Source organism: Oncorhynchus clarkii, chromosome 18 (genome assembly GCF_045791955.1).
Source record: "Oncorhynchus clarkii lewisi isolate Uvic-CL-2024 chromosome 18, UVic_Ocla_1.0, whole genome shotgun sequence".
In the NCBI taxonomy this organism is placed as follows: Eukaryota; Metazoa; Chordata; class Actinopteri; order Salmoniformes; family Salmonidae; genus Oncorhynchus; species Oncorhynchus clarkii.
The window spans coordinates 21,677,538-21,702,145 of NC_092164.1; the positions used below are offsets into that span (position 1 = coordinate 21,677,538).

The 24,608-nt window shown below is 42.4% G+C and overlaps 1 protein-coding gene across 2 annotated transcripts in view; it reads right to left on the reverse strand.

Moving 5' to 3' along the window:
- Positions 1–24,346, reverse strand: part of LOC139373191 (inactive dipeptidyl peptidase 10-like) — a 40,135-nt gene extending 15,789 nt beyond the window's left edge. The window contains exons 1-7 of one of the 2 annotated variants that reach the window (XM_071113372.1): positions 24,155–24,346; positions 8,868–8,982; positions 8,522–8,617; positions 4,637–4,731; positions 1,668–1,742; positions 630–682; positions 368–449 (exon numbers count right to left, since the gene is read on the reverse strand). In XM_071113372.1, the coding sequence (XP_070969473.1) occupies positions 368–449; positions 630–682; positions 1,668–1,742; positions 4,637–4,731; positions 8,522–8,617; positions 8,868–8,892 (426 nt within the window). In that variant the 5' untranslated portion in view covers positions 8,893–8,982; positions 24,155–24,346. Of the gene's footprint in view, positions 1–367; positions 450–629; positions 683–1,667; positions 1,743–4,636; positions 4,732–8,521; positions 8,618–8,867; positions 8,983–14,840; positions 15,215–24,154 lie in introns of those variants that run through there. The other variant, XM_071113371.1, reaches the window with a different exon arrangement.
- Between the last annotated feature and the right edge of the window lie 262 nt (positions 24,347–24,608).

Here is a 24,608-nt window from a genome sequence, read left to right on the forward strand (position 1 = left end):
CATCCCCACCTGTAACAGGACCACCTGCTTTCAAAATGGCTGCCTGATATACAACAAATGGTGCTTTGTACTGTACCACAACTGGCCATCATAAGAATGATAAATACAGCAAATTTGATACCAACCCCTAGTGACACGACTGGGTTTGAAACCGGGTCTCCTGCATGCCATAAAAGCACATTCAACACATACTGATGGAACCCTGTACAAAAGCCGTCAATAATGCTCACACCTATCAATTTCTTTCATATTTGTGATGAGGCATCCATGACAGCCTAGGAGCTGTGCCCATAGGTTGATTTCCGATTGGGTGAGAGAGAGAGGGAAACGAGGAAGTGTATGGCATCATAGAAGAGGAGAGACTCACCAGCTGCTGTCCCTTCACGCCCCACGCTGCATGCTGGAGCACTGCATTCTGGACCTCCGGAGGATTCAACTCCCACACCTCCCTGAAACACAAGCACACACACAAAAGTGCACAAAGACAGGCAGACAGGCATGAACAAACCCCATCTGTTGTTGAACTAGAGGTGTCAAAGATGGGGTGTGTCATACATAATACAGTATGTTCTTCAGCATGCATGTCAATACAAGACACGAAGCATCAACCAGTCCATTCAGTCTCTTACCTTGTGTGGATGTTGTAAACAATGTACGACGCCGTATAGGAGTGTCTATACACCTGAAATGAAAAGTATTGACAATTAACGTTACAATAAATAACAGACAACAATAAAGCATATAGGATGCAAATGAATCATGTTAGGAACCACGTGTCGGGATTCCACAGTGTAATTGTTTCCAAAAGGAATTGAAGACTGTGTTGGCCCGCACAGCTCAGGGAGCCAACGCAAGTCTTCAGTTGTCAGGTAAGGTTAATCATCACGCAAACTTGGCTGCACACCACCGATACTGCATAATAACAATGCATAACACAACTAAACAACGTTTGCATCAGTCCATTCTCTAGGGAATCCCATTCTGGTGCAATGTTTCCAAGCCTTTGGTTGCCATGCGATCCAGCCATTAAAAAAAGAGGAAATCAATGAGAGATCCTTGGTTAGGGCCTAAATATATTTAAAATGGAAAACCACATAAAGGATGAAGAAAGAATGAAGAAAGAGAAAGAAGATAAAACTCAATGAGGTTAGTACACCTGCCGTTAACCCAGGTGGTACAATCCGATTTCTGATCAGAGCCTATTTGCTGTTTGGTCTCCTTCCCGGTCAGACTATGGGTGAATCTCAATTGTAATTTCCTTGAATCCTTGAGTCCTCTCTCCTCAACTCCTTCTCAAAACGCATTGAAACAGAAGATCGCCGATTTCTTTCGGACCATCTCCTGCTATGCATTCTCAGAAGGAGGCGAGGAGAGAGGAGGCGAGGAATCAAGGAATTGCAATTGAAACTATGCTTAGGGTCATGGGAAACACTGATTCATTCTGTAGCTGTTTGGTTATTTATATCATTATTTGTTTGGCTGAAAGGTGATCCATATCTCATACTGCTCTGGTGGAAGACAATTGTATTCAGTTGACATTTGGTGCACTAATAACGCCCTGTGACGTTGTACTGTATGTGTTGACATGTTTATCTCTCGTAACTGTTATTTAAAAGTGTAAGGGTAATCAACAAACAACAGTCATTTAACGACTATTCATATCCTACCTGTTTCACTTCGTAAGCAAATAGCACATATTTCATGTCTGGAGAGAGAGAATATTTGGCTACTTTGAAAGACACCTAGGACAAGGGAAAGACAGAAGTCACAAATAAAACATCTCAAGGTGAATAATACATATTGTACATAGATCTAGGAAGTATCTTGTACATAGATCTAGGAAGTATCTTGTACATAGATCTAGGAAGTATCTTGTGCACACAGTACATTCGGAAAGTATTCAGACCCCTTGACCTTCTCCATGTTTTGTTACGTTACAGCCTTATTCTTAATCTACACACAACACCCCATAAGCAAAAACAGTGTGTGTCAAGCTTGTTTTCTTAAGGTCGTTGTACAAGCTTGACACAGCTGTATTTGGGGAGGTTCTTCCATTTCTCTTTGCAGATCCTCTCAAGCTCTGTCAGGTTGGATCGGGAGCGTTGCTGTAAAGCTATTTTCAGGTCTCAGAGATGTTCGATCGGGTTCAAGTCCGGGCTCTGGCTGGGCCACTCAAAGACATTCAGAGACTTGTCCCGAAGCCACTCCTGTGTTGTCTTGGCTCTGTGCTTAAGGTCGTTGTCCTCTTGGAAGGTGAACCTTTGCCCCAGTCTGAGGTCCTAAGTGCTATGGAGCAGGTTTTCATCAAGGATCTCTCTGCACTTTGCTTCATTCATCTTTCCCTCAATCCTGACTAGTCTCCCAGTCCCTGCCACTGAAAAACATCCCCACAGCATGATGCTGCCACCACCATGATTCACCGTAGGGATGGTGCCAGTTTTCCTCCAGGCTTGGCATTCAGGCCAAATAGTTCAATCTTGTTTTCATCAGACCAGATAATCTTGTTTCTCATGGTCTGAGAGTCATTTAGGTGCCTTTTGGCAAACTCTAAGCGGGCTGTCACACTACTTTTACTGAGGAGTTTCTTCCGTCTGGCCACTACCATAAAGGCCTGATTGGTGGAGTGCAGAAGAGATGGTTTACCTTCTGGAAGGTTCTCCCATCTCCACAGAGGATCTCTGGAGATCTGTCAGAGTGGCCATCGGGTTCTTGGTCACCTCTCTGACCAAGGCCCATCTCCCGCTGATTGCTGTTCAGTTTGGCTGGGCAGCCAGCTCTAGGATGAGTCTTGCTGGTTCCAAACGTCTCCCATTTAAGAATGATGGAGGCCACTGTGTTATTGGGAACCTTCAATGCTGCAGACATTTTTTTGGTACCCTTCCCCAGATCTGTGCCTCGACACAGTCCTGTCTCGGATCTCTACGGACAATTCTTTCGACCCCGGTGGCTTGGTTTTTTTCTCTGACATGCACTGTCAACTGTGGGTCCTTATATAGACAGGTGTGTGCCTTTCCAAATCATGTCCAATCAATTAAATTTACCACAGGTGGACTCCAATCAAAAATCTTGAGGATGTTCAATGGAAACATGATGCACCTGAGCTCAATTTCGAGTCTCAAAGAAAAGGGTCTGAATACTTATGTAAATAAGGTATTTTTTATTTATTTTTTATTAATAATCCATTTTAGAATAAGGCTGTAACGTAACAAAATCTGGAAAAAGGGAAGGGGTCTGAATACTTTCCGAATGCACAGTGAATCTAAGAAGTAATTCAGATGACGGTAAACCAATACACAGCCTGTATACTGTACTTTGCCCCTTAGGGCCACCGTACTATTACAATCACAGGCATATGACCATTCCACCCAAAATTGTTGCTAGCATGTCTAAACATTAAACAGGGATTAATGGTGCCCTGTTAGATTATTAAATGGCAAATAGCAAGTCTGCCAATGACAGTACAAAGCCGCTTAGCCTTATGCAACACATAAAACATGACCTGTCAGATGTTGTTTTTGTTTTACGATTATTATTATTTATTATTTTACAAAAAAAAATTCTCAAACAATATTAACCATACATAAACAAACGACAATAAACAGACAGACACAAATCTCAACAAACATCAATGACATCACACCTGCTCAGACGCACGTTCCCACCTCAATGTCTCACAACCACACACCCCCTCATCCTTCATCCCCTGGAACCTTCCAGTGCTTGTAGCAGTCTATGCCATATTTTTCTCCATAGCCCACACCTTTTCAATATTTAAATTGATTCATCACAATGCTACAGGAGGCAAATAATGACAATGTGCTGGGCTTTGATATTTGTATGCAATATGGTACTGTGTTATGAATGCTGATGAGTCAATATGGTAATGGTTAATTAATGCTGATGGGTCAATATGGTACTGTGTTATGAACGGTGATAGGTCAACATGGTACTGTGTTATGAATGCTGATGTGTCAATATTGTATTGCATTATGAATGCTGATGTGTCAATATTGTATTGTGTTATGAATGCTGATGTGTCAATATTGTATTGTGTTATGAATGCTGATGGATCAATATGGTATTGTGTTATGAATGCTGATGGATCAATATGGTTCTGTGTTATGAATGCTGATGGATTAATATGTTATTGTGTTATGAATGCTGATGGTTCAATATGGTATTGTGTTATGAATGCTGATGTGTCAATATGGTATTGTGTTATGAATGCTGATGGATCAATATGGTATTGTGTTATGAATGCTGATGTATCAATATGGTTCTGTTTTATGAATGCTGATGAGTCAATATGGTAATGGGTAATTAATGCTGATGGATCAATATGGTATTGTGTTATGAATGCTGATGTGTCAATATGGTATTGTGTTATGAATGCTGATGGATCAATATGGTATTGTGTTATGAATGCTGATGGATCAATATGGTTCTGTGTTATGAATGCTGATGGATCAATATGGTTCTGTGTTATGAATGCTGATGGATCAATATGGTTCTGTGTTATGAATGCTGATGGGTCTATATGGCACTGTGATATGAATGCTGATGTGTCAATATGGTATTGTGTTATGAATGTCAATTGAGATTAGAGAGGGGGATCCATAGGTGGCAAGGTACTTACAAATGTGCTATTTCTCAGGATCATTTCTGTTTCATTTAAAGCAAAGTTGAACTTGATGACGTGGCCGTCTCGGTTCCTGTACAAAACCTCTGAATCTGTAAAATGATACAAGAAACATGTTGTCAAATGTTCATTGATAACCATATTTTAGATAAGAAGAAGAAGAAGAAAAAGCCTACACATTCTGATCCATGTCAGACCCCAAATAGAGAGAGGGAGAAGGAGATGGAGAGAGGGGGGAGAGCGTTCTCTTAGTCCCCCATCGCTAGACTGACTGGCACTTCATTTTCCAGCAGTGCCTCTCCTCATTTCCACTGAGCAAAACCTTTTTGACCTGCAGTCAGCCAGCCAGCCAGCCACATTACCGCAATGGCTTCCTTTGATTTGGCATTACAAATCTCTCTCTCTTATCTTTAGGAATATGGCTCCCAATTCATTGTTGTTGCTCTGAGTAAAAATGTGATCTTAAATGCAGCTACATAACTGGTATGATAAATCATGCAGAACAAGTGTAATACACTTGATCAGCATTATATTACATTATAGAACTGAATTCCTCAAATCGACACAAAGCAACAATAGAACATTTCATACAAATCTACAAAGCCACCTGGCAATGCTCAAATGTGTTAAATGGCAAGGACATTGCGAGGTCTGGAACATTAGCTTACTGCTTGTAAATACACCTTTGTGTTTTCACTCAAAACATCTCACAAAAACGTGCCAAAGCATGAATTATTCTGGAGGGGCGGTTCCTCAGATGGTTCCCTTAAACATGGAGGATGTACTGTACATGTCTAACTGATCCATTGGGAGGTTGATGGAGAGGAGTAGGAAGCTACATGCTTCACAGATCCAACACAATTGTAATATTTGAATGACACCTCAGCTTGTACTTTTGACATGATAATACAGGTAAACCATGATGATATTCCAGCAACTATGGTGGATGTGTAACCAGGCCAGCGCAGTACAGCTTGGCTCAGACTGGCTCAGTAGTGTGAAAAGGGTAGCCTACTACAGGGTTTCCCGAAGTCGGTCCAGGGGCCCTCCGTGGGTGTACGTTTTGGTTTTTGCCCTAGCTACCACACAGCTGATTCAAATAATCAAAGTTTCATGGTGAGTTGGCTATTTGAATCAGCTTTTTTGTTGTCATAGGGCAAAAACCAAAACGTGTGCCCAGCGAGGGCCCCAGGGCCGAGTTTGAGAAACCCTGGCCTACTATAGACCATTTAGTAATACGTTGATTTCAGGAGAACTAGGAATAACACAACCAACAAGCCCAGTTTGCAGCTTGTAGCCTATGTGGTGAGTCACATTATCCAGCTGGAGCTCATGTGACTCTATAACCTTTAAATGGCCCGTTCGCTTAGCCACTGCAGTCTCTGCCTCAGTGACATCATTAGAAATATATTTTTACTCAGTTAATGAAAATCCCTCCTATGTCCACAAGGCTAGGCAATTATAATATTTAGATAGCCTTCCTCACATGACATTCAACCATTATCTGTGTAGACCATAATCAGGTAAAAGGTGTGTTCCCGTGTGGCTCAAACGAGGGAGTATGACACTAGCAAGGTCAGAATTATGAGTTAGATTCCTGCTGGGGCCACCCGTGCGAAAATGTATGCACTTTGGATAAAAGCTCCTGCTAAAAATATGTCTTCCAATTTGAGATACTACTACGGTATTCATGATTAATAGAAATACTGTGTCAGTCACCAAAACTTGGACATGAGAATATATATGAATACAGAGTTGAGCATGAATAATGAATTATTACAGAGACATGTCAGAGGTTATGGAATCATATATGTTGGTAGTCATGATCACGCTGGGCACGTGTATGGACAAGCTAATAGGGTATGACTGTGGTGATGAAGTTGATGCTATATTGAATCACTCATCATATCCCCCAGGGTATACCTACCACAGCTTCCAGTCTAATGTCTCTAATTATAGTATCATTTACACTTCATATTCGATGTTTATGGACGACCACTTCACATTCTATGTGTTCGGACAACCACATTTTAACGGGGTAAACAGAGTGTGCGTGGTATTCACATTTCCGAGGCTATAATTGGCATGAACACTGTGTCCTCTTCCCTGATTAAAATGCATGAAGACGTGTTCTGACTACTATGTTGTGTGAAAATGTAGGGTTAGTTCTCATTTACATAAGTCACATATACAGTACATCCCACTGGCCAGAACAAACAGTTCTTTATCCTTCCCCAGACTGTAGAGAATCAATATATTCAGGAAATCGGGTTACACAAATGAATTGTATGAGATTGAAATCAATTGTTGGGATGCAGGTTGTTTGGAATTTCATGTAGTGTATGCACTAGAAAATAACAAGGGCCATACTACATATCATGATCAGCAAGAGTACGTTTACTACTACAACACTGCTTACAACATGTGAAATGAACACGACATGTGATACACAGTTAGTACTGATCATTTCAAACAAGGTGTTCAAAAAGTACAATTCAGTTAACGAGTTGTATGATGGTAATAGCCTAAACCTGAGCAGCTTTTCTAAGGGGTTCTGTCTACTTAGAAACAGTCTGATAGTGTTGTAGCATAGCACGCTAGCAGCAGGCAGACAGGGAGCACTCACCAAGATAATCCCCCCAAAATGTAATGAGTTCCTAGCAGGAACTGTCCCTGAAACTGTGCCATGGCAGACCACTGACTTTCACCATTACATGACTGTCTGTCTTTCTTTATGTCTGTCTTCATACCACCTGTTAGCTTGGCTCTAATCTCACCAATATTTACCACTATAACGTAATGTCAGCTAACATGAGAGAGGTGGTGATGATGAAATCACTAGTCATTATTTTTCTCACAGTGTTTTATGAGGGGGGGGGGGGCAAAGTTTTATTGATGTGTCCTACAGAAGGAGAAACGTCGGCATGAGCGGACGAGGGGGCGGACGATATGGCTTGATCCATCACGGAAGGCGTTGTGAAAAACGACGGGAGGCCCATAAGAGTTAATGCAGTCCATCAGGTCAACACAGTGTGCGAGAAGGCATCACACTCCAATCCCCATAATGAGAATCAACAGGCGACTGAAAAAGTCATTTGTATTTGCTACCCTTGGATGGAAAAGCTCTCCGCAGGCTTCCAGGCCTCCATTTCATACACAGGCTGGAAGACAGCCCGCTCGCTGTGGCCAAGAAGATCGAAGAGGAACCACACTAGCTCAGGCAACAGAACAGACACCAGCGCTGCCACCCCAAATTATTCTCTCACACTATTATGAAACCTGCTAGGTTTTGGAGAAAGGGGTGTTGTCCTGGATATAGGCTGGGAGATTCGACCTGAGAGTATATCTCAGAGGGGCTCCCAGTGATGGCTTGAGATATAGTCCACCCTGTTTTGGCAAACCGGACAGAATTGAGGCATGACTGGGAGGCCATCTGTTTTACTGAGACGGGTCAGGAGGTGTTGCTCCCATGCCATGCTAAACTCTCAGCTGTCATTATAGCTCACGATGAGATGGAAGCTTGCAGGAATACTCCCATGCTTGAGCTTCTGAGTGAAACAACGTTTAAAATGCATAACAACAAACTCAAATCTATGATTTAATCGTTTCTTTATGATTCTAGGATCATATTACGAGAATAGAATCTCTGTCACCCTCATCCAACTATCAGATAGACTGTAGCGTAATATCTTCCAAAAACTAGCCAACCTGTCCACACCCTTTCTCTTACAATATAGTAGCCTCCTGGGCAGACCCTTTGTGGGACTGACGAGGGCTTAAAAAACCTTTTCATGTGAGACTCAATCCGATCGAGAGGATAGGGATCAGTCTAAAGGCTTCGTTACAACAGGAACGTTAGACGGTTATCGTGAAAGTACTTACCACTTATCCACCTGGCCTCAGGATCGTGTACCGAGAACTCTGGTTTGAACAGGTCCAGCACAGTAAGTCTGGAGTTAGCCGCACCAGGAAGTTCCACTGCAAATAGGATAACAGTGTCAGGCCAGTTATCAAAATACGGATATTACAGCCTGATGAGGATAAAATCACACGGTATTCATACACACATAACAGTTAATATTACCCTGATCAGGAAACTGTTTTGAAAACCTGACCAGGAAAAATTCTTATTCTTATATTCTGTTAGTTAGAATACAGGCCTACAGTAACTATGACCCTAAAAAAATAAACCCCATGAGGTCTCTTGGTCCCCTGGTGGGTACAGTACCTGGTGTGAGAACAAAGACAGACATGGTGATGAGGGAGCAAACTGCCACTATGACCAGCAGGGAGATGGCTATTCCTTTGTAGTTCCTCGATTCAGGGCTTACTTGCACAAAGTCCTGGAAAAAACACACGAAGCAAACTGAGAACACTCTTCAACTAACAAATGTAATGATTACTATCAGACATAAACATGTTTGGTCCTAGAGGTTCCGATGAAACATAGAGGCTCTTGTGGAACGAGGAAATACTGTGTTTCCTATGCACATGTGAAAGGTTAATAAAACAATATTGTAAGATTCTAATTCTAATTTGTAATTAAGTAGAGTCCACTTTTGGTGTCAGCAATGGGATCCAACCCCACCACTTCCTACAATATAATCCCTAATATAATTACAGTGCCAGGCAGTCACTGCAAGCTTATGGTTTAATTAAATGTGATCACACTGCTATCAATGGACATGACTTGGTCTCAAAGCAGTAGGCGTCCACCTTTTCAGGATGAACATTCTGAATATGCCAAAGTGAATAGGTGTGTGTCGAGCAAATATTTTGACTAACCAGAGCTGACATGATTAGAGCTGAGAGGTGTACAGATGGGTGTTACAGTACACCACCTAGCCTTCCCTTCGCAGTACATAAGGGACGCAGGGAGGGCAGAGAGTGGTGGAAACACAAACCATCGATTGCTCTCAAGGAGCTATCTCCAGAGAGAATACTCCCCGAGACATTCAAATGCCCCTTTCATTTCTCCTCTAAAAACACTGAGTCATAGCCACTGAGTCATAGAGGGAGACCGTTTTAACCTGGCTTGATGCATGGATTTCTGGGTATGTCTATATTCTATACATAAACACATTATGTCCATTTAATCTAATGTTGGTAATTATATAGAATTACAGCTGTACATGGTTGGTTGAATTGATTTGGGTAAGAATGCAGAATTACTGTAAAAGAATACCGGATTAACGTGATTGGCTCACAGCCTGTAACCTATGACCTGTTAACGTAACATGTATAACAACTATAAAACCAAACAGATTTTTTGGTAAATGCGGTTCTAGGTGTTTTTTCATCCTTTGCTAGTTTGTCATGAGGTGGTTATAACAATTCAATAAAAATCGTTGGGGACGGCAACATCCGGACAATCACGTTTCCTGCCTGTTACATTTTGGAAACAAGACCATCCGTCAGAACGACGCAAATAGACAAGCAAGGATGCAAAACAGACAGGCAGTCCAGCGCAAGGTAATCAACACCGTAAGTAACACCCGTAACTGCTGAGACACTGCTGGGCAGACAAACATACTAACGAGGTCATGTTGCAGGCAATTGTGGCGTTCCATTTATCTAATGATTAGCACTGAGAAGCATGAGTCATGGCTCTGTGAGTCCGAACCTGTTTGTCGAGCCTACCATGGAGAACCTTCTGTGCTTTCCCAAGAAACCAGTTAAGGAGAACATTGTGTTCACCGGAAGCAGAACCTTACTAGCCTGGATTTAAAGTGAATTCACAAAATGTAAATAAAACAATTTAGTTTGGATCCAGGCTAGAATGTACAGCTGTAGATATACAGTCCTATATAATTCTGTGCTTGACGTGAGAAATCTACTGTGCAAAAAAAAAAACACTTTGTACACATCATCCAGTAGAATAGTGATTTTTTTTGACAGACCATCTTCTCAAGGCACTGGGATTTACAGAGAGCAGGGAGGATTCCCCATGCAGTCACTGAGTCTCATTAACTTCCTGACTATGTGCCAGCCACTACAAACAAGTGCAATTAGGGCGAGTGAGGCCTTGCCAAGTCCTTACAGAACACATCTCCCCTCCACTCTGCTGTCAGACTCTTCTTGTTTGTGACCACAGGGCCACCTGTCACTGCCTGGCCCCTAATGACCCCTTTTATGACTCCCAATTCATAACAGATATTCATGTAAAGCTAGCTCTGGTCCAGGGTGTTAGTGGGACTTGCTAATGCTGAGCCTGTGAAGGAAAACACACTCACACCCAGGACTAGAGCTAATATTAATATAATATTTACAGATACGTGCCAAGAAAATAGATGGATTTGATTTCCCAAGGCCCCCGACTCAGCCTTAACTCAGTCTAACCTGTCATGAATGTATTGAATCAAACAGGTAGGTGGAGTTACCCCTATACAGTCCTATACAGTACATACCCATAACTCCCTACTGGGCAGCTTTCAGTGAATTTTGAATTATTTAGAGGTTAGTTGTACTGTTGGAGTGGTTTCATTATGAGATCTGTTGGCAGTACATTCAGCTAGCCAGCCTCACCATACATCAGAGCGGAGCTGTAGACAGGTATAGACTAGTAATGTCTCACTCGCTCCCTCTAGTTCACTGTATTCAGCCCATTGAAAAGAGGACCATGATGTGAGTGCAAAATAGGCAGCCTATAGGGAAGTCAGAGACCTGGCAGTGTGGTGCAAGACAACAACCTCTCCCTCAATGTCAGCAAGACAAAGGAGCTGATCGTGAACTACAGGAAACGGAGGGGCGAGCATGCCCCTATTTACATCGACGGGGCTGTAATGGAGCAGGTCGACAGCTTCAAGTTCCTCAGTGTCCACATCACTAAGGAATTAACATGGTCCACACACACCAGTACAGTTGGGAAGAGGGCAAGTCAGTGCCCCTTTCCTCTCAGGATGCTGAAAGATTTGCCTTGGGTCCTCAGATCTTTCTAATGTTCTACAGCTTCACCATTAAGAGCATCTTGACTGGCTGCATCACCGATTGGTATGGCAACGGCAAGGCACCCGACCGCAAGGCGCTACAGAGGGTAGTGAGTACAGCCCAGTACATCACTAGGGCCGAGCTCCCTGTCACCCAGGACACATTACAAAAAACTCCAGCCATCAAGCCGTAGACTGTTCTCTCTGTTACCGCATAGCAAGCGGTACCAGTGCACCAAATCTGTAACCAACAGGAGCCGGAACAGCTTCTACTTCCCAAGCCATAAGATGGCTACCCAGACTACCTGCATTGACCCTTTTTTTGCTCTCTTGCACTGACTCTATGCACACACCCTGGACTCTTCCCACACACTCACACATACTTACACTGACATCCCAACACACACATACACACACATAGCACACGCACGCATGCATACTGGCACCCCGCAACCACAATCACACACACATTCACACACACCATACGCTGCCGCTACTGTCTATTATCTGCATTATCCTGTTGCCTAGTCACCTTACCCCTACCTAACTGTACATAGATACTAGTGTTTTTTTTTGTGTGTTTGTTTTTTTTACAAAACCTAAGTCTTATTTTACATACGGTGAGCAATATGTTTGGAACATCGAATCACAATAAAATCACAGTATCGATTTGTAATATACAAAAACGTATCATATATCATACATATCACATAGCATATCGGCCAACTAAGTATCGTGATCATATCGTATGGTGAGGTCCCTGGCAATTCCCAGCCCTAATAGCTACCTAAAGTCTCAGTACTGGTACTCCCACATTACCTGTGCCTGTTACTGTTATTCATTATTCACAGTTATTACACATTTGTTCCTCGTGTCACTATGTACATTTTTCATTACATTTTGTATCATTATCTTAACTCTACATTGTTGGAAAAGGATCCCGCAAACAAGCATTTCACTGTTAGACTACACCGGTAGAAACATGTGACAAATAACACATTTATTTGATCTGAGAATAGGTTACTACACTATGACCTCCAGTCATTAGGGGCATTCTCCTTTGGTTGTGTCGGGACAACCTTCAGAGTTCAAATATGCATCTAGGCCACACACGTATGAGGACGGTTCTATCAATGTCAGAGTATTCACACAAACAAGGTTGGTGTAGTGTAAGGGAAAGGCTGAGCATGTCACACACACACACACACACACATCACACACAGACAGACACACGTCACACACACAGAAACACAGAGGGCCAGATTTGCATAATGCTCCTAATCCAGGGAAGATATATAATAAATCATGTTCTTTCCTACTGAGACTACATGTCTGTCAATAGGATTTCCACTGTACTCACCAGCTGCCTGAGCACTGGGCTTTAAAAGTACCAGAGTATTTGTTAAACACGCACCGGAGCTGTCCTTCTACTTAACAAAGCCAGATAAAGCCCAAGCAGAGAGCTGGCCAGATTCTCCTGAAACCGCCTAAAACTATGTTTGAAAACGGGAATCATGAATGAAAACCAGAGAATAAGGCCGGTAAGAACTGCAGTCCAGTGGTTTTTACATAACATTAAACAATCTAGATTAAACAGCAGGGGCTGGCTGAGGAACTCTACTCCTTCTCAATGTGTTCGGCTAATGAAAGGATTTGTACAACAAACATACAATGATTGTTGTGTAAGAGATCAGTTGTGTAAGAGATCTCAGAGATTCCCTGACATCGAATCACCATTTGGGGAGCGTTTTTTCAGCTTGCTGCTAAGCATTTTAAACAGCATGCCTACATTTGTATACGAACCTGACCATAGTTATTTCCAAAATGTGCAATGGGCTAAATTATTTCCTTTGTCCCTGTATATGAAGTTTATCATCTTCATGGATCCCAGAGAGCTGGAGTTACCACATGGCAGGGTTGGTCGGACACACACACACACGCGCACGCACACGCACACACACACACACATATTAAGAAATCTCCCTCTACTCAATAGCACTGCCTACTCAAACAACTACAGTAGCAGTTAGAGCTTTGGGCCTAGAGCTGGGCGATATGGGCAAAAATCAGTATTGCAATTGTGGTAATGATAAATAGGTTACATGTATAACATTATTACGCAGCATCCTTTAAACTAATACTACTAGTTTGATGGTTGTAGCCTTTCATTGTCCCATTAACGATCACCCATATTAGCAATCACATTTCATTTCAAACTTCATATTTCTCTGGTATAGGCTACTAATCATAATGAATGATATCAGTATGGTCTGTGTCGATCATTTTCGGGTTTATCATCCCAGCTCTAGTTCAGCCAGTAACCAAAAGGTCGCTGGGTTCAAATCCCATAGAAGACAAGGTAAAAGATATGCTGATGTGTCCTTGAACAAGGCACTTAACCCTAATTGCTCCAGGGTCGTCTTGATAACCGCAGACCCTGGCCGCGACCCAACTCTCCAAGGGTGTCTCAGAGGGAGTTAGCCAGGGAGGATATGCAAATAAATGGATTTTCTATTCACACATGCGTATAATGCACACTTGTACATGTGTGAAATAGGACAAATATAAGCACCCACCAAATTATTACTATTATTAGTTATTAATAGGAATCACTTTCAATTAATAAGATCTCACCTTGAAATAAGTGAATTGCCTAGGAGAATGATCAGTGTGTCTTGGTCTTGAATCCATGAGATGTACATGTCTAATGTGAATATCAACTAAACTTATGTTCGATTGAAGCTACACATAACTGAATGGGGGTTTACTAACTGAGGTTGACACATCTGTAATGAGACTAAGTATATGTGGCTCCTATGCATGCATGCTCTACTTCTCTGGGAGTTGGCTTAACAGCGTTCATATTGGTTGAGCATGTGCTGAACTCGAATGTTCAGGACATTGTTATTGCTGTAAGTTGTGATAACATAAGGCAACTTCAGAAAACTACGAAACAGTTCATCGTGACAGGAAAGATGTCAATACAATACGCATCATTGGGAGTCAATGAATAAAACTACCATGAATGGAAGGCTAAATCTTAATTTAAAAAAGAGTGGATTAAAAAGAGAGTGCCTATCCGAAGAGATAAATACATCTCACGTCTTTTCCGGCTAAACGAATCCCTTGCATCATGACATCGGTTCTGTTTTGCATGATACCGGATCTGTTGCATCCATCACGCAGTTGACACCGACTCAACTGAAAATAAGCACTTCATCTCCACACAAATACAACGCCTCAATCAAAACCAGTATTAGCGTGTACCATCCTACCTCCTCTCCTTCCTTTGAAGCTGTCATTGTGGGATCTTGATTTTCCCGACCTCCTCGGTCAGATGGACTCGATAATGTGTGCAATGTATGCACAGACCTTTCGGAGTAGCTGATATATCTACGTATCAACCCAGAGAATGGCGAGGGGCTTGACGCACAACACAATCCAGAAATACTAACCCAAGTCAAGCAGGGGGCATCACGATTTCAAGAAATCTAAAATAGCTCGCGTTTCAAAAAAGCATATATGGAGAAAAGGTAAATCCCACAGTGTATCAAATATCCCCTCTCTCTTTCAAGCAGAAGAAAGCACGCAATATCCCGTGAAAGAAAGTGTGTGATGTGTGTTGCTGACGCTGTAAACATCCACGACCACGAGTAGAAATATCCCCCCTCACTACAATAAAAGAGACACACACGCAAAGGGGGCGGGAAAATAATACACTTCGTGTTCATGACAAGAGTTTTCAGAGTACTGGATAAAATTAGACTGGCAAGGGGTTCTATCAATAGTGTGATGTGTATTTTCTTTGTATCATAATCCAGTTTAGTGTGAGTGTTAGATTGAATAAATGAATCTCTCACTTTGAAGGATACAGCGCTCAATGTGAGCTGTCCATGGTGCTGAAGTTCCAAAATACAGTACGGCATTGTGCTTGGAAAGAATGGACACTTGTTCACTGAAACGAAATCTATCTAACAAACCAGAAATATTACAAGGAGTATTAGATATCACCTACATGGACATTGAGTAAATAATCTTGCCAGCCTTAAACTAGCGGCCTATAGTGCCTTTCATACAGAGGCTTCATGCCCATATGGGGCACGTGGCCCCTCAGACTATTTCTGTAAAAAAAAAACTATAATAGAAAAATATTGTACCTTTTATTTTTTTTACATTGTTACTGTTTCTCTGTAGTACTACTGGTTCCTAGCAATTTTTTAAAGTTGGCTTTAGCTAGCCCAGGTAGGCTCCCAATCTCCCAACCTCATAACTAGGTACAGTACCAAGAAGCCATTTCAGGCTATCAATCAAGTTAGAGTAGCTAGCTTGTCTAACTAACTATCTTAGGCGGCATCCCTGCTAGCAAGGTCGGTAGACTTTAGAAAAGCAAGCAATTACTAAATGTACTAAATAAGACTCACATTCCTGTCAATTATTTACCCAGATATTATATTTTGGACATATAATTAAGCATAATGATTATGGCTCTAGATTACAGTAAGAAGCTGTTTCAACTCTCCAGCCTGAGTTAATGATGCAGATTGCAGGGTTCCTTTATCTGCTGCACTGCCAAGCAATCATGGTCCACATAGCAGCTCTCAGAATAGCCATCCATCCCCAGTCCTGTTGAATGACTCTGTGAGTCATACGCGAGCCTGCATATTCTTCACAACATCATTACTCTTCCAAATGAGCGCCATGTCCTGCAAGATTCTATTTGTGATTTACAAATTGGTACAAATTCCTTGTTGCTCACAAACACAGGGCTGATTTGTCATTGAGTTAGTGTTGAAGGTGTGTGTGGGGTGTGTGGAATGGTGTGGGTGTGTACCAGAGAGCGAGAGAGAGAGAGACAGAAATACAGTACCTTCAGAAAGTATTCAGACCCCTTGACTTTCTCCACATTTTGTTACGTTACAGCCTTATTCTAAAATAGATTAAATAATCAGCAATCCACACAATATCCCATAATGACAACACAAAAAAAAGATTTTTATCAATTTAGCAACCTGTTTGGAAAGGCACACACCTGTCTATATAAGGTCCCACAGTTGACAGTGCATGTCAGAGCAAAATCCAAGCCATGAGGTCGAAGAAATTGTCCATAGAGCTCCGAGACAGGATTGTGTCGAGTTGGGGAGTTTGGGGATCTTGGTCAGGGAGGTGACCAAGAACCCGATGGCCACTCTGACAGAGCTTTAGAGTTCCTCTGTGGAGATAGGAGAACCTTCCAGAAGGAAAACCATCTTTGCAGCACTCCACCAATAAGGCCTTTACGGTAGAGTGGCCAGACGGAAGGCACTCCACAGTAAAATGCACATGACAGCCCACATCGTGTTTGCCAAAAGGTGCCTAACATCTCTCAGACCATGAGAAACAAGATTATCTGGTCTGATGAAACCAATAAATAACTATTTGGCCTGAATGCCAAGTGTCACATCTACAGGAAACCTGGCACCATCCATGCGGTGAAGCGTGGTGGTGGAAGCATGGGGGGATATTTTTCAGCGACAGGAATTGGGAGACTAGTCAGGATCGAGGGAAAGATGAACGGAGAAAAGTACAGAGAGATCCTTGATGAAAACCTGCTCCAGAGCTCTCAAGACCTCAGACTGGGGCAAAGATTCACCTTCCAACAAGACAACAACCCTAAGCACACAGCCAAGACAACGCAGGAGTGGCTTCGAGACAAGTCTCTGAATGTCCTTGAGTGGCCCAGCCAGAGCCCGGACTTGAACCCAATCTAACATCTCTGGAGAGACCTGAAAATAGCTGTGCAGCAATGCTCCCCATCCAACCTGACAGAGCTTGAGAGGAACTGCAGAGAAGAATGGCAGAAACTCCCCAAATACAGGTGTGCCAAGCTTGTAGCATCATACCCAAGAAGACTTGAGGCTGTAGTCGCTGTCAAAGGTGCTTCAACAAATTACTGAGTAAATGGTCTGAAAACTTACAGTTGAAGTCAGAAGTTTTACATACACCTTAACCAAATACATCTAAGCTCAGTAAATCACAATTCCTGACATTTAATCCAAGTAAAAATTCCCTGTCTTAGGTCAGTTAGGATCACCACTTTATTTTAAGAATGTGAAATGACAGAATAATAGTAGAGAGAATAATTTATTTAAGCTTTTATTTCTTTCATCACATTCCCAGTGGGTCAGATATTTACGTACACTCAATTAGCATTTGGTAGCATTGCCTTTAAATTGTTTAACTTGGGCCAAACGTTTTGGGTAGCCTTCCACAAGCTTCGCACAATAAGTTGGGTAAATTTTGTCCCATTCATCCTGACAGAGTCAGGTTTGTAGGACTCCTTGCCCACACACGCTTTTTCAGTTCTGCTCACACATTTTCTATAGGATTGAGGTCAGGGCTCTGTTATGGCCACTCCAATACCTTGACTTTGTGTCCTTAAGCCATTTTGCCACAACTTTGGAAGTATGCTTGGGATCATTGTCTATTTGGAAGACCCATTTGCGACCAAGCTTTAACTTCCTGACTGATGTCTTGAGATGTTGCTTCAATATATCCACATCATTTTCCTGCCTCATGACACCATCTATTTTGTGAAGTGCACCAGTCCCTTCTGCAGCAAAGCACCCCCTCAACATGATGCTGTCACCTCAGTGCTTCACTGTTGGGATGGTGTTCTTTGGCTTGCAAGCCTTCCCCTTTTTCCTCCAAACATAACGATGGTCATTATGTCCAAATAGTTCTATTTTTGTCTCAGCTGACATATCTCCATAAACTACGCCATTTGTCCCCATGTGCAGTTGCAAACCGTAGTCTGGCTTTTTTATGGCGGTTCTGGAGCAGTGGCTTCTTTGTTGCTGAGCGGCCTTTCAGGTTATGTCGATATAGGACTCGTTTAACTGTGGATATAGATTATTTTGTACCCATTTCCTCCAGCATCTTCAAAAGGTCCTTTGCTGTTGTTCTGGGATTGATTTGCACTTTTCACACCAAAGTACGTTCATCTCCAGGAGACAGAATGTGTCTCCTTCCTGAGCGGTATGATGGCTGCGTGGTCCCATGGTGGTGATACTTGCCTACTATTGTTTGCACAGATGAACATGGTACCTTCAGGTATTTGGAAATTGCTCCCAAGGATGAACCAGACTTGTGGAGTTCTACAATGTTATTTCTGAGGTCTTGGCTGATTTCTTTTGATTTTCCCATGATGTCAAGCAAAGAGGCACTTTGAAGGTAGGCCTTGAAATACATCCACAAGTACACCTCCAATAGACTCAAATTAAGACAATTAGCCTATCAGAAGCCTCTAAAGCCATGACATAATCTTCTGAAACTTTCCTAGCTGTTTAAAGGCACTGTCAACTTAGTGTATGTAAACATCTGACCCGCAAGAATTGTGATACAGTGAATTATAAGTGAAATAATCTGTCTGTAAACAATTGTAGGAAAAATTACTTGTGTCATGCACAAAGTAGATGTCCTAACCGACTTGCCAAAACTATAATTTGTTAACAAGACATTTGTGGAATGATTGAAAAATTAGTTTTAATGACTCCAACCTAAGTGTATGTAAACCTCCGACTTCAACTGTATGTAAATGCGATATTTAGCAAAACATTCTAAAAACCTGTTTTTGCTTTGCCATTACGGGGTATTGTGTGTAGATTGATGAGGGGGAAAAAACATTTAAACAATTTTAGAATACGGCTGTAACATAAAAAAATGTGCAAAAAGTCAAGGGGTCTGAATACTTTTCGTAGGCACTTTAGAAGTGATTGAGAGAGAGAGAGAGAGAGAGAGAGAGAGAGAGAGAGAGAGAGAGAGAGAGAGAGAGAGATAGAAGAGATTGAGAGAGGGACAGGGACAGAGCCAATACTACTATGACAAGACATCTCAAGGCACCGCTATATGGAAAGTGATCCAACCCGCCAAATCTGCGTTAAAGAACTCTAACTTACAAATACGACCAATCAAAATATCAGAATAGCAGCCAGGTTACATCCGTGATAGAACAGCAGCAGGTGTGACTGAGATTGACCTTTACATATTATTCAAGCCAGCTCCCGAGCTCCTCTCTAAAAAATCAAAGGAGAAAGGAAAGGTAATCAACAGCCCGGGGATATTTTTCTTTAATTGGCTTTTTTTTGGAGTTGGGAGATGCTGTATAAGTGACATTTTTCTCTTATTATTTAAATTTCATTTATTCTGGGAAGCCCATTTGAGACCAGGGTCTCATTCTCAATGTTGTCTTGAGAGCAAACAATTCCCAAATCGACATGATAACACAATAAAACAGCCAAAAAGGAACGACAAAATACTGCAGTTACGGATACACTACGTTTCAACAACGCAAATACTTTATTACAATCAAGCAAAAACACTCGCGGACCTCAGTGAATCCATTCCTCCCTTGTGCCCTATTGGCACCAGTGATTCAAGACGTAATGAGGTTCGTAAATTCTTCCAAACAAGGGATGTATTAAAGGTTGATTTAACTAGGCTGGTAGAGACACCAGGAACCTCAAGAGTTAACCAACCCCGTGAGCGGATTTGGTGCCTCCTATTTGTCTACTTCAACAGAGAAGTGAGATATGTTGGACGCTGGTGCAGCAGAGCTTTGCAAATAAAAAAACGGGAATTTATAGAAGTCCAGCCGACTTTCTGATAAAGCCAACTTTCTGATAAAGGATGCAGTGATGAGTATTAAAACCTGTTGCCTGTGATAAAGCGAAGCACGCTATGGTACACAGTATCCAAGGGTTTTAGAGTAGTGGCTGCTGCGTTCTGATAAATGGTGTCACCACAAACAAGAGCAGGCAGGAAGGTTTCCTGTACAATCTGCTGCCTGCTGTTTAGGAAGAGGCATGATCTATTTCTATAAAAGAACCCTACTTTAGCTTCAGCTTCTTAATTAGTTCATCTGTGTGTTTTTTAAATGTCCATTGTTTTTGTCAATTCAAACGCCCAGTTATTTATAGGAGGGAACCTTCTCGATGAAAGAACCATCCAATCCATAAATGTGTAAATTATCTCAAATATTTCTATGAGAATTAGAAAACAACGTAAATGTAGTTTTTCCTGCATTAAGTTTACATTTTAAATCAACAAGGTCTTTCGGCAAGGCGACAAAATCAGATTGAAGCTCTAACATAGCCCTGTCAGCAGTAGGGGCAATCGTGTACATCGTGTACATATGCATTAATCTGCATACAGATGAATGTTACAGGTTTTTGCAGATAGACCAATATTGTTTAAATAAAGAGTAAAGAGGACATGTCAAAAAATAGACCCCAGCGGGACACCTTTAGTAAAATCGAGATAACTTGACTTATAGCTCCCTGGTCGAGGCCCATTTCAGACAACCTCTGCATGAGTAGGGGATGTTCGACAGTATCAAAGGCCTTGGATAGGTCTACAAATATGGCAGTGTAACACATCATTTAAGACAAGTAGCCGCTGAAACGGTGCTATGTCCAGGTCTATAACCAGATGGGTGCACATTAAGAACATCATTTGGAATGAGCAGGAGAAGAGAGAGAGAAATCAAAACCACTCTCCCATTAAATATTTAAACAGAGAAATCAGAGACTGCGTGTGTGTGTGTGTGTGTGTGTATTTGTGTGTGCATGCGTGCGTGTTTAAATGCTCTTCGCTCGGACTCAAGGAGAGGTGTTACTTCCACTAGAGTGCTGAAGTTCAGTCATATCCTCTAGACTGGACAGAGTCCACGTTGTGTTGTTCTATTCTAAATGAACATGTATAGGGAGCCTTCCTCCCTTCTCATGCCCTGACTAATTGAGGCAATTTACATGGCGAACATCCGAAGAACACAATGACAAACAATCCCGTATGAATATCTTGCTGTGGCAATTTGAAACATCGTAATCATCATAGCTCAATTTGAATTGACCTTGATGTGTCGGCTACACCATTTATAGATAGTGGATGAATAGGGTTCGTCTATAGCTCCAGGTGGTTTTCTAAGTGTGATATCCTGGTATTTTTAGCCTGGTGTGCTCTCCCAGCGGGGGAGAGGCTGAGGTAGGGCAGGAGTCTCGTCTGTCTATTAGGATTGTAGGTCATTGGAAACGACTCAAACGAGAGCTTGCAAGATGCAACTCTATTTCCTAAGAGGTGTCGTCACTTAGACTCTACTTCTTTTTTTTTTTTGCCAAGAATCTTCACACTGATCTTTGGTTGGGCAATGTCAAAGACATATTACCGTTGTGGAGAGACAAACCGCCTATAATCTTCATTTTCATTCCTCTCTTGTGCAAGGAGAAGACACATGCTTCATGTGTTACTCACGGCCCAGAGCTCCGCTGATGTCAGTAATCAAATATTCTCATCTGAAATACTCTCAAACGGCCGACCTCCAGGGATTTGTTCCAAATAACACCCTATTCCCTATGTAGTGCCCTACTTTTGACTAGGCCGGCATAGGGTTCTGGTCAAAAGTAGTGCACTATATAAGGAATCGGGTACCATTTGGGATGCAGACCAGGAGTTCCTAACCGCCAGGGCCCAAATGAGAGCCTGCAAGACCGTGTTCCGGAAGACAATGCACAGACAATATTATCCCGCGGGAGGCTGTCGATCTCTCAATCTCAATTACGGCTGCAGATTATAGTCTCATAACTCAATCATGCATTAAACAGACTAGGCCCTACGCATTGGCCTACTTCGCCACTCTGAGGCACGGGGTCAAGAGTGCATCAACTACATTTACTTATTAAACAGACGCCTACAGTAGCGATGAAAACAGCAAAGCAATAAGACAACAGGACTGCAGAACAACATGAACTCTGAAACAGGTTACGTTGCCTCCTATCCAGAGGTAGACACTAGAGAGGAGGAAAAATACAAGATTCCTCATCAAGTCGTCTGTTATTATGGCAATAGACTGACCTAGCCAAAGAGCACTTCCTCTGAATACTTAAACAGGCAGTGGACATGTACTGGAAGACAATGAGCATGGTTGAGTCGGGATGTGCTGCCCACGGGCTAGCCTAGGCCTTTGAAAACCCCAAATACGCCAGTGTAGAGAGTCTGCGCTCAACAACAAACTGAACACACAGTACCTCAGTTACCCTGGGTGCATCCCAATAATATCTCCTTTCTCCTGAAGTGTGCACTCGTTCACTACTTTCCAAAAATCGAAAATCATAGAATGAGGTGGAGGCACGGGCTAGTGGGACTTTCCACCCTATTTCTGATGCCAGCCATTTCCCATTCAAACCAGTGAAGGGAAGTGAAGTGCACACTTCGGGAGGGAGGAGAGATAATTGGGACATAGCCCCATTGCCTCACATAAGCACTATAGTCAGTGAACCAGCTCAGAAGGAGATGGTCGGAGCGCTAGCTACACCGACTATATCCCTGACTTTATCTACTGTGTGCGGTTAATGATGAGGTGTAGAGGCATACAGATAGTTACACTGAAAGTCACAGACAGACAGATAGAAATATGAGGAAGTTTCAACAACTCTAACCCACTCCTGTTGACATTAATAATGCACAGGTCAATTGTTTTTGTTGACCCGCGCTGCCCTGACCATTTTAACAAATAGCACACCTCCCACCAAACACGAGTACAGCACAGCTAACATTTAAATCAGTATGCAGACCATTAAAAAGGTTCACTTTGATGTGGTGATGATCTGCTGTGACTAGAGAAATCGAATGAAACAAAATGAGAAAGAATGGAAGAAGATAAACACGCCACTGGGATTCATCTTCGCCCAGAGCCAGTTGACATAATGATGCATTATAACAGGGAACTGAATTAACATCAAAATAAACGCCCAAAGCAGCTAAAGTACACAACTGGCAAAAGCAAAAGCACAACTATTAACAGCATGGTGATAATCGCTTCAATCCTTACATTTACATCGCAGTCATTTAGCAGACACTTATCCAGAGCGACTTACAGTAGGGAGTGCATGCATTTCCATACTTCTTTTCCATACTGGTCCCCTATGGGACATTGAGGTCTACATAGAATATACAAATATATTGCCGTTCAACAGCTGTCTATGTATGTCAGTGCAGGGAGACAATTATCTCTGGGATAGAACAAGTACAGCACTGACACACTTCAGATCCCTCAGGGTCTGTGTCTACGTTTCACATGCACCTCCCTCTCACAGGGATCCATACCAGCCATCGGGCCTGTGGCTATGTTTCTCATGGCCCTCTCTCTTCCAGGGATCCATACCAGACACCGGGCCTGTGTCTATGTTTCTCATGGCCCTCTCTCTTCCAGGGATCCATACCAGCCACCGGGCCTGTGTCTATGTTTCTCATGGCCCTCTCTCTTCCAGGGATCCATACCAGCCACCGGGCCTGTGTCTATGTTTCTCATGGCCCTCTCTCTTCCAGGGATCCGTTCCAGCCAGATTCTTACTCTTCACATCCCTTTCCCCTGTCTACCCCTTCCTCTGTCCTGCTCTTAATCCAGCATTCCTCCAGGGACTACAGCCTGTCTGGTAGAAATCCAGAGGCTGTTTTCTCAACAGCAACCACTCTCTAAACTCCCTTCTGACATACTGGGGAAGGGGGGATGGGAGAGGGGGTAAGTGGGGTGTTGAGATCCGCCAAAAACACACTTCACCTCTGTAATGTCCTCCTCGGTCGTCTTTGGAAGCGTTTATCGAAATATTTCCCCCATTCAAATCATCCTATCAGAGCATTTTTTTCTTAGATCCCGTGACTCAGGACAGGACAGGATATATGCTGATTTCCTCTCCCCTGCCCGGTGTAGATTCACTTTTAGCACTGAGCTGTTTCGTCTTAACGGTTGAGTAATTTGTCCAGAGGTTAACACAGCCAGTAATGCAGTGTAATTTGTTCCAGTGTGTTTCCAAACATTGCGTCAGCGCCACTAATCTAGCCTGCAGATGTCACAGGGAGGAGCCCTGGCCTCTTAATTTTTTATTTACATACACAGAAATAATCCAGTACCTCAATATACATTATGACAAGACAACCAACCATCAAATATCCCTTCTATTCTGTTTACAGTACAAGTAAGATTGATTATAATTCCATTGTGTTCTTCCACATCA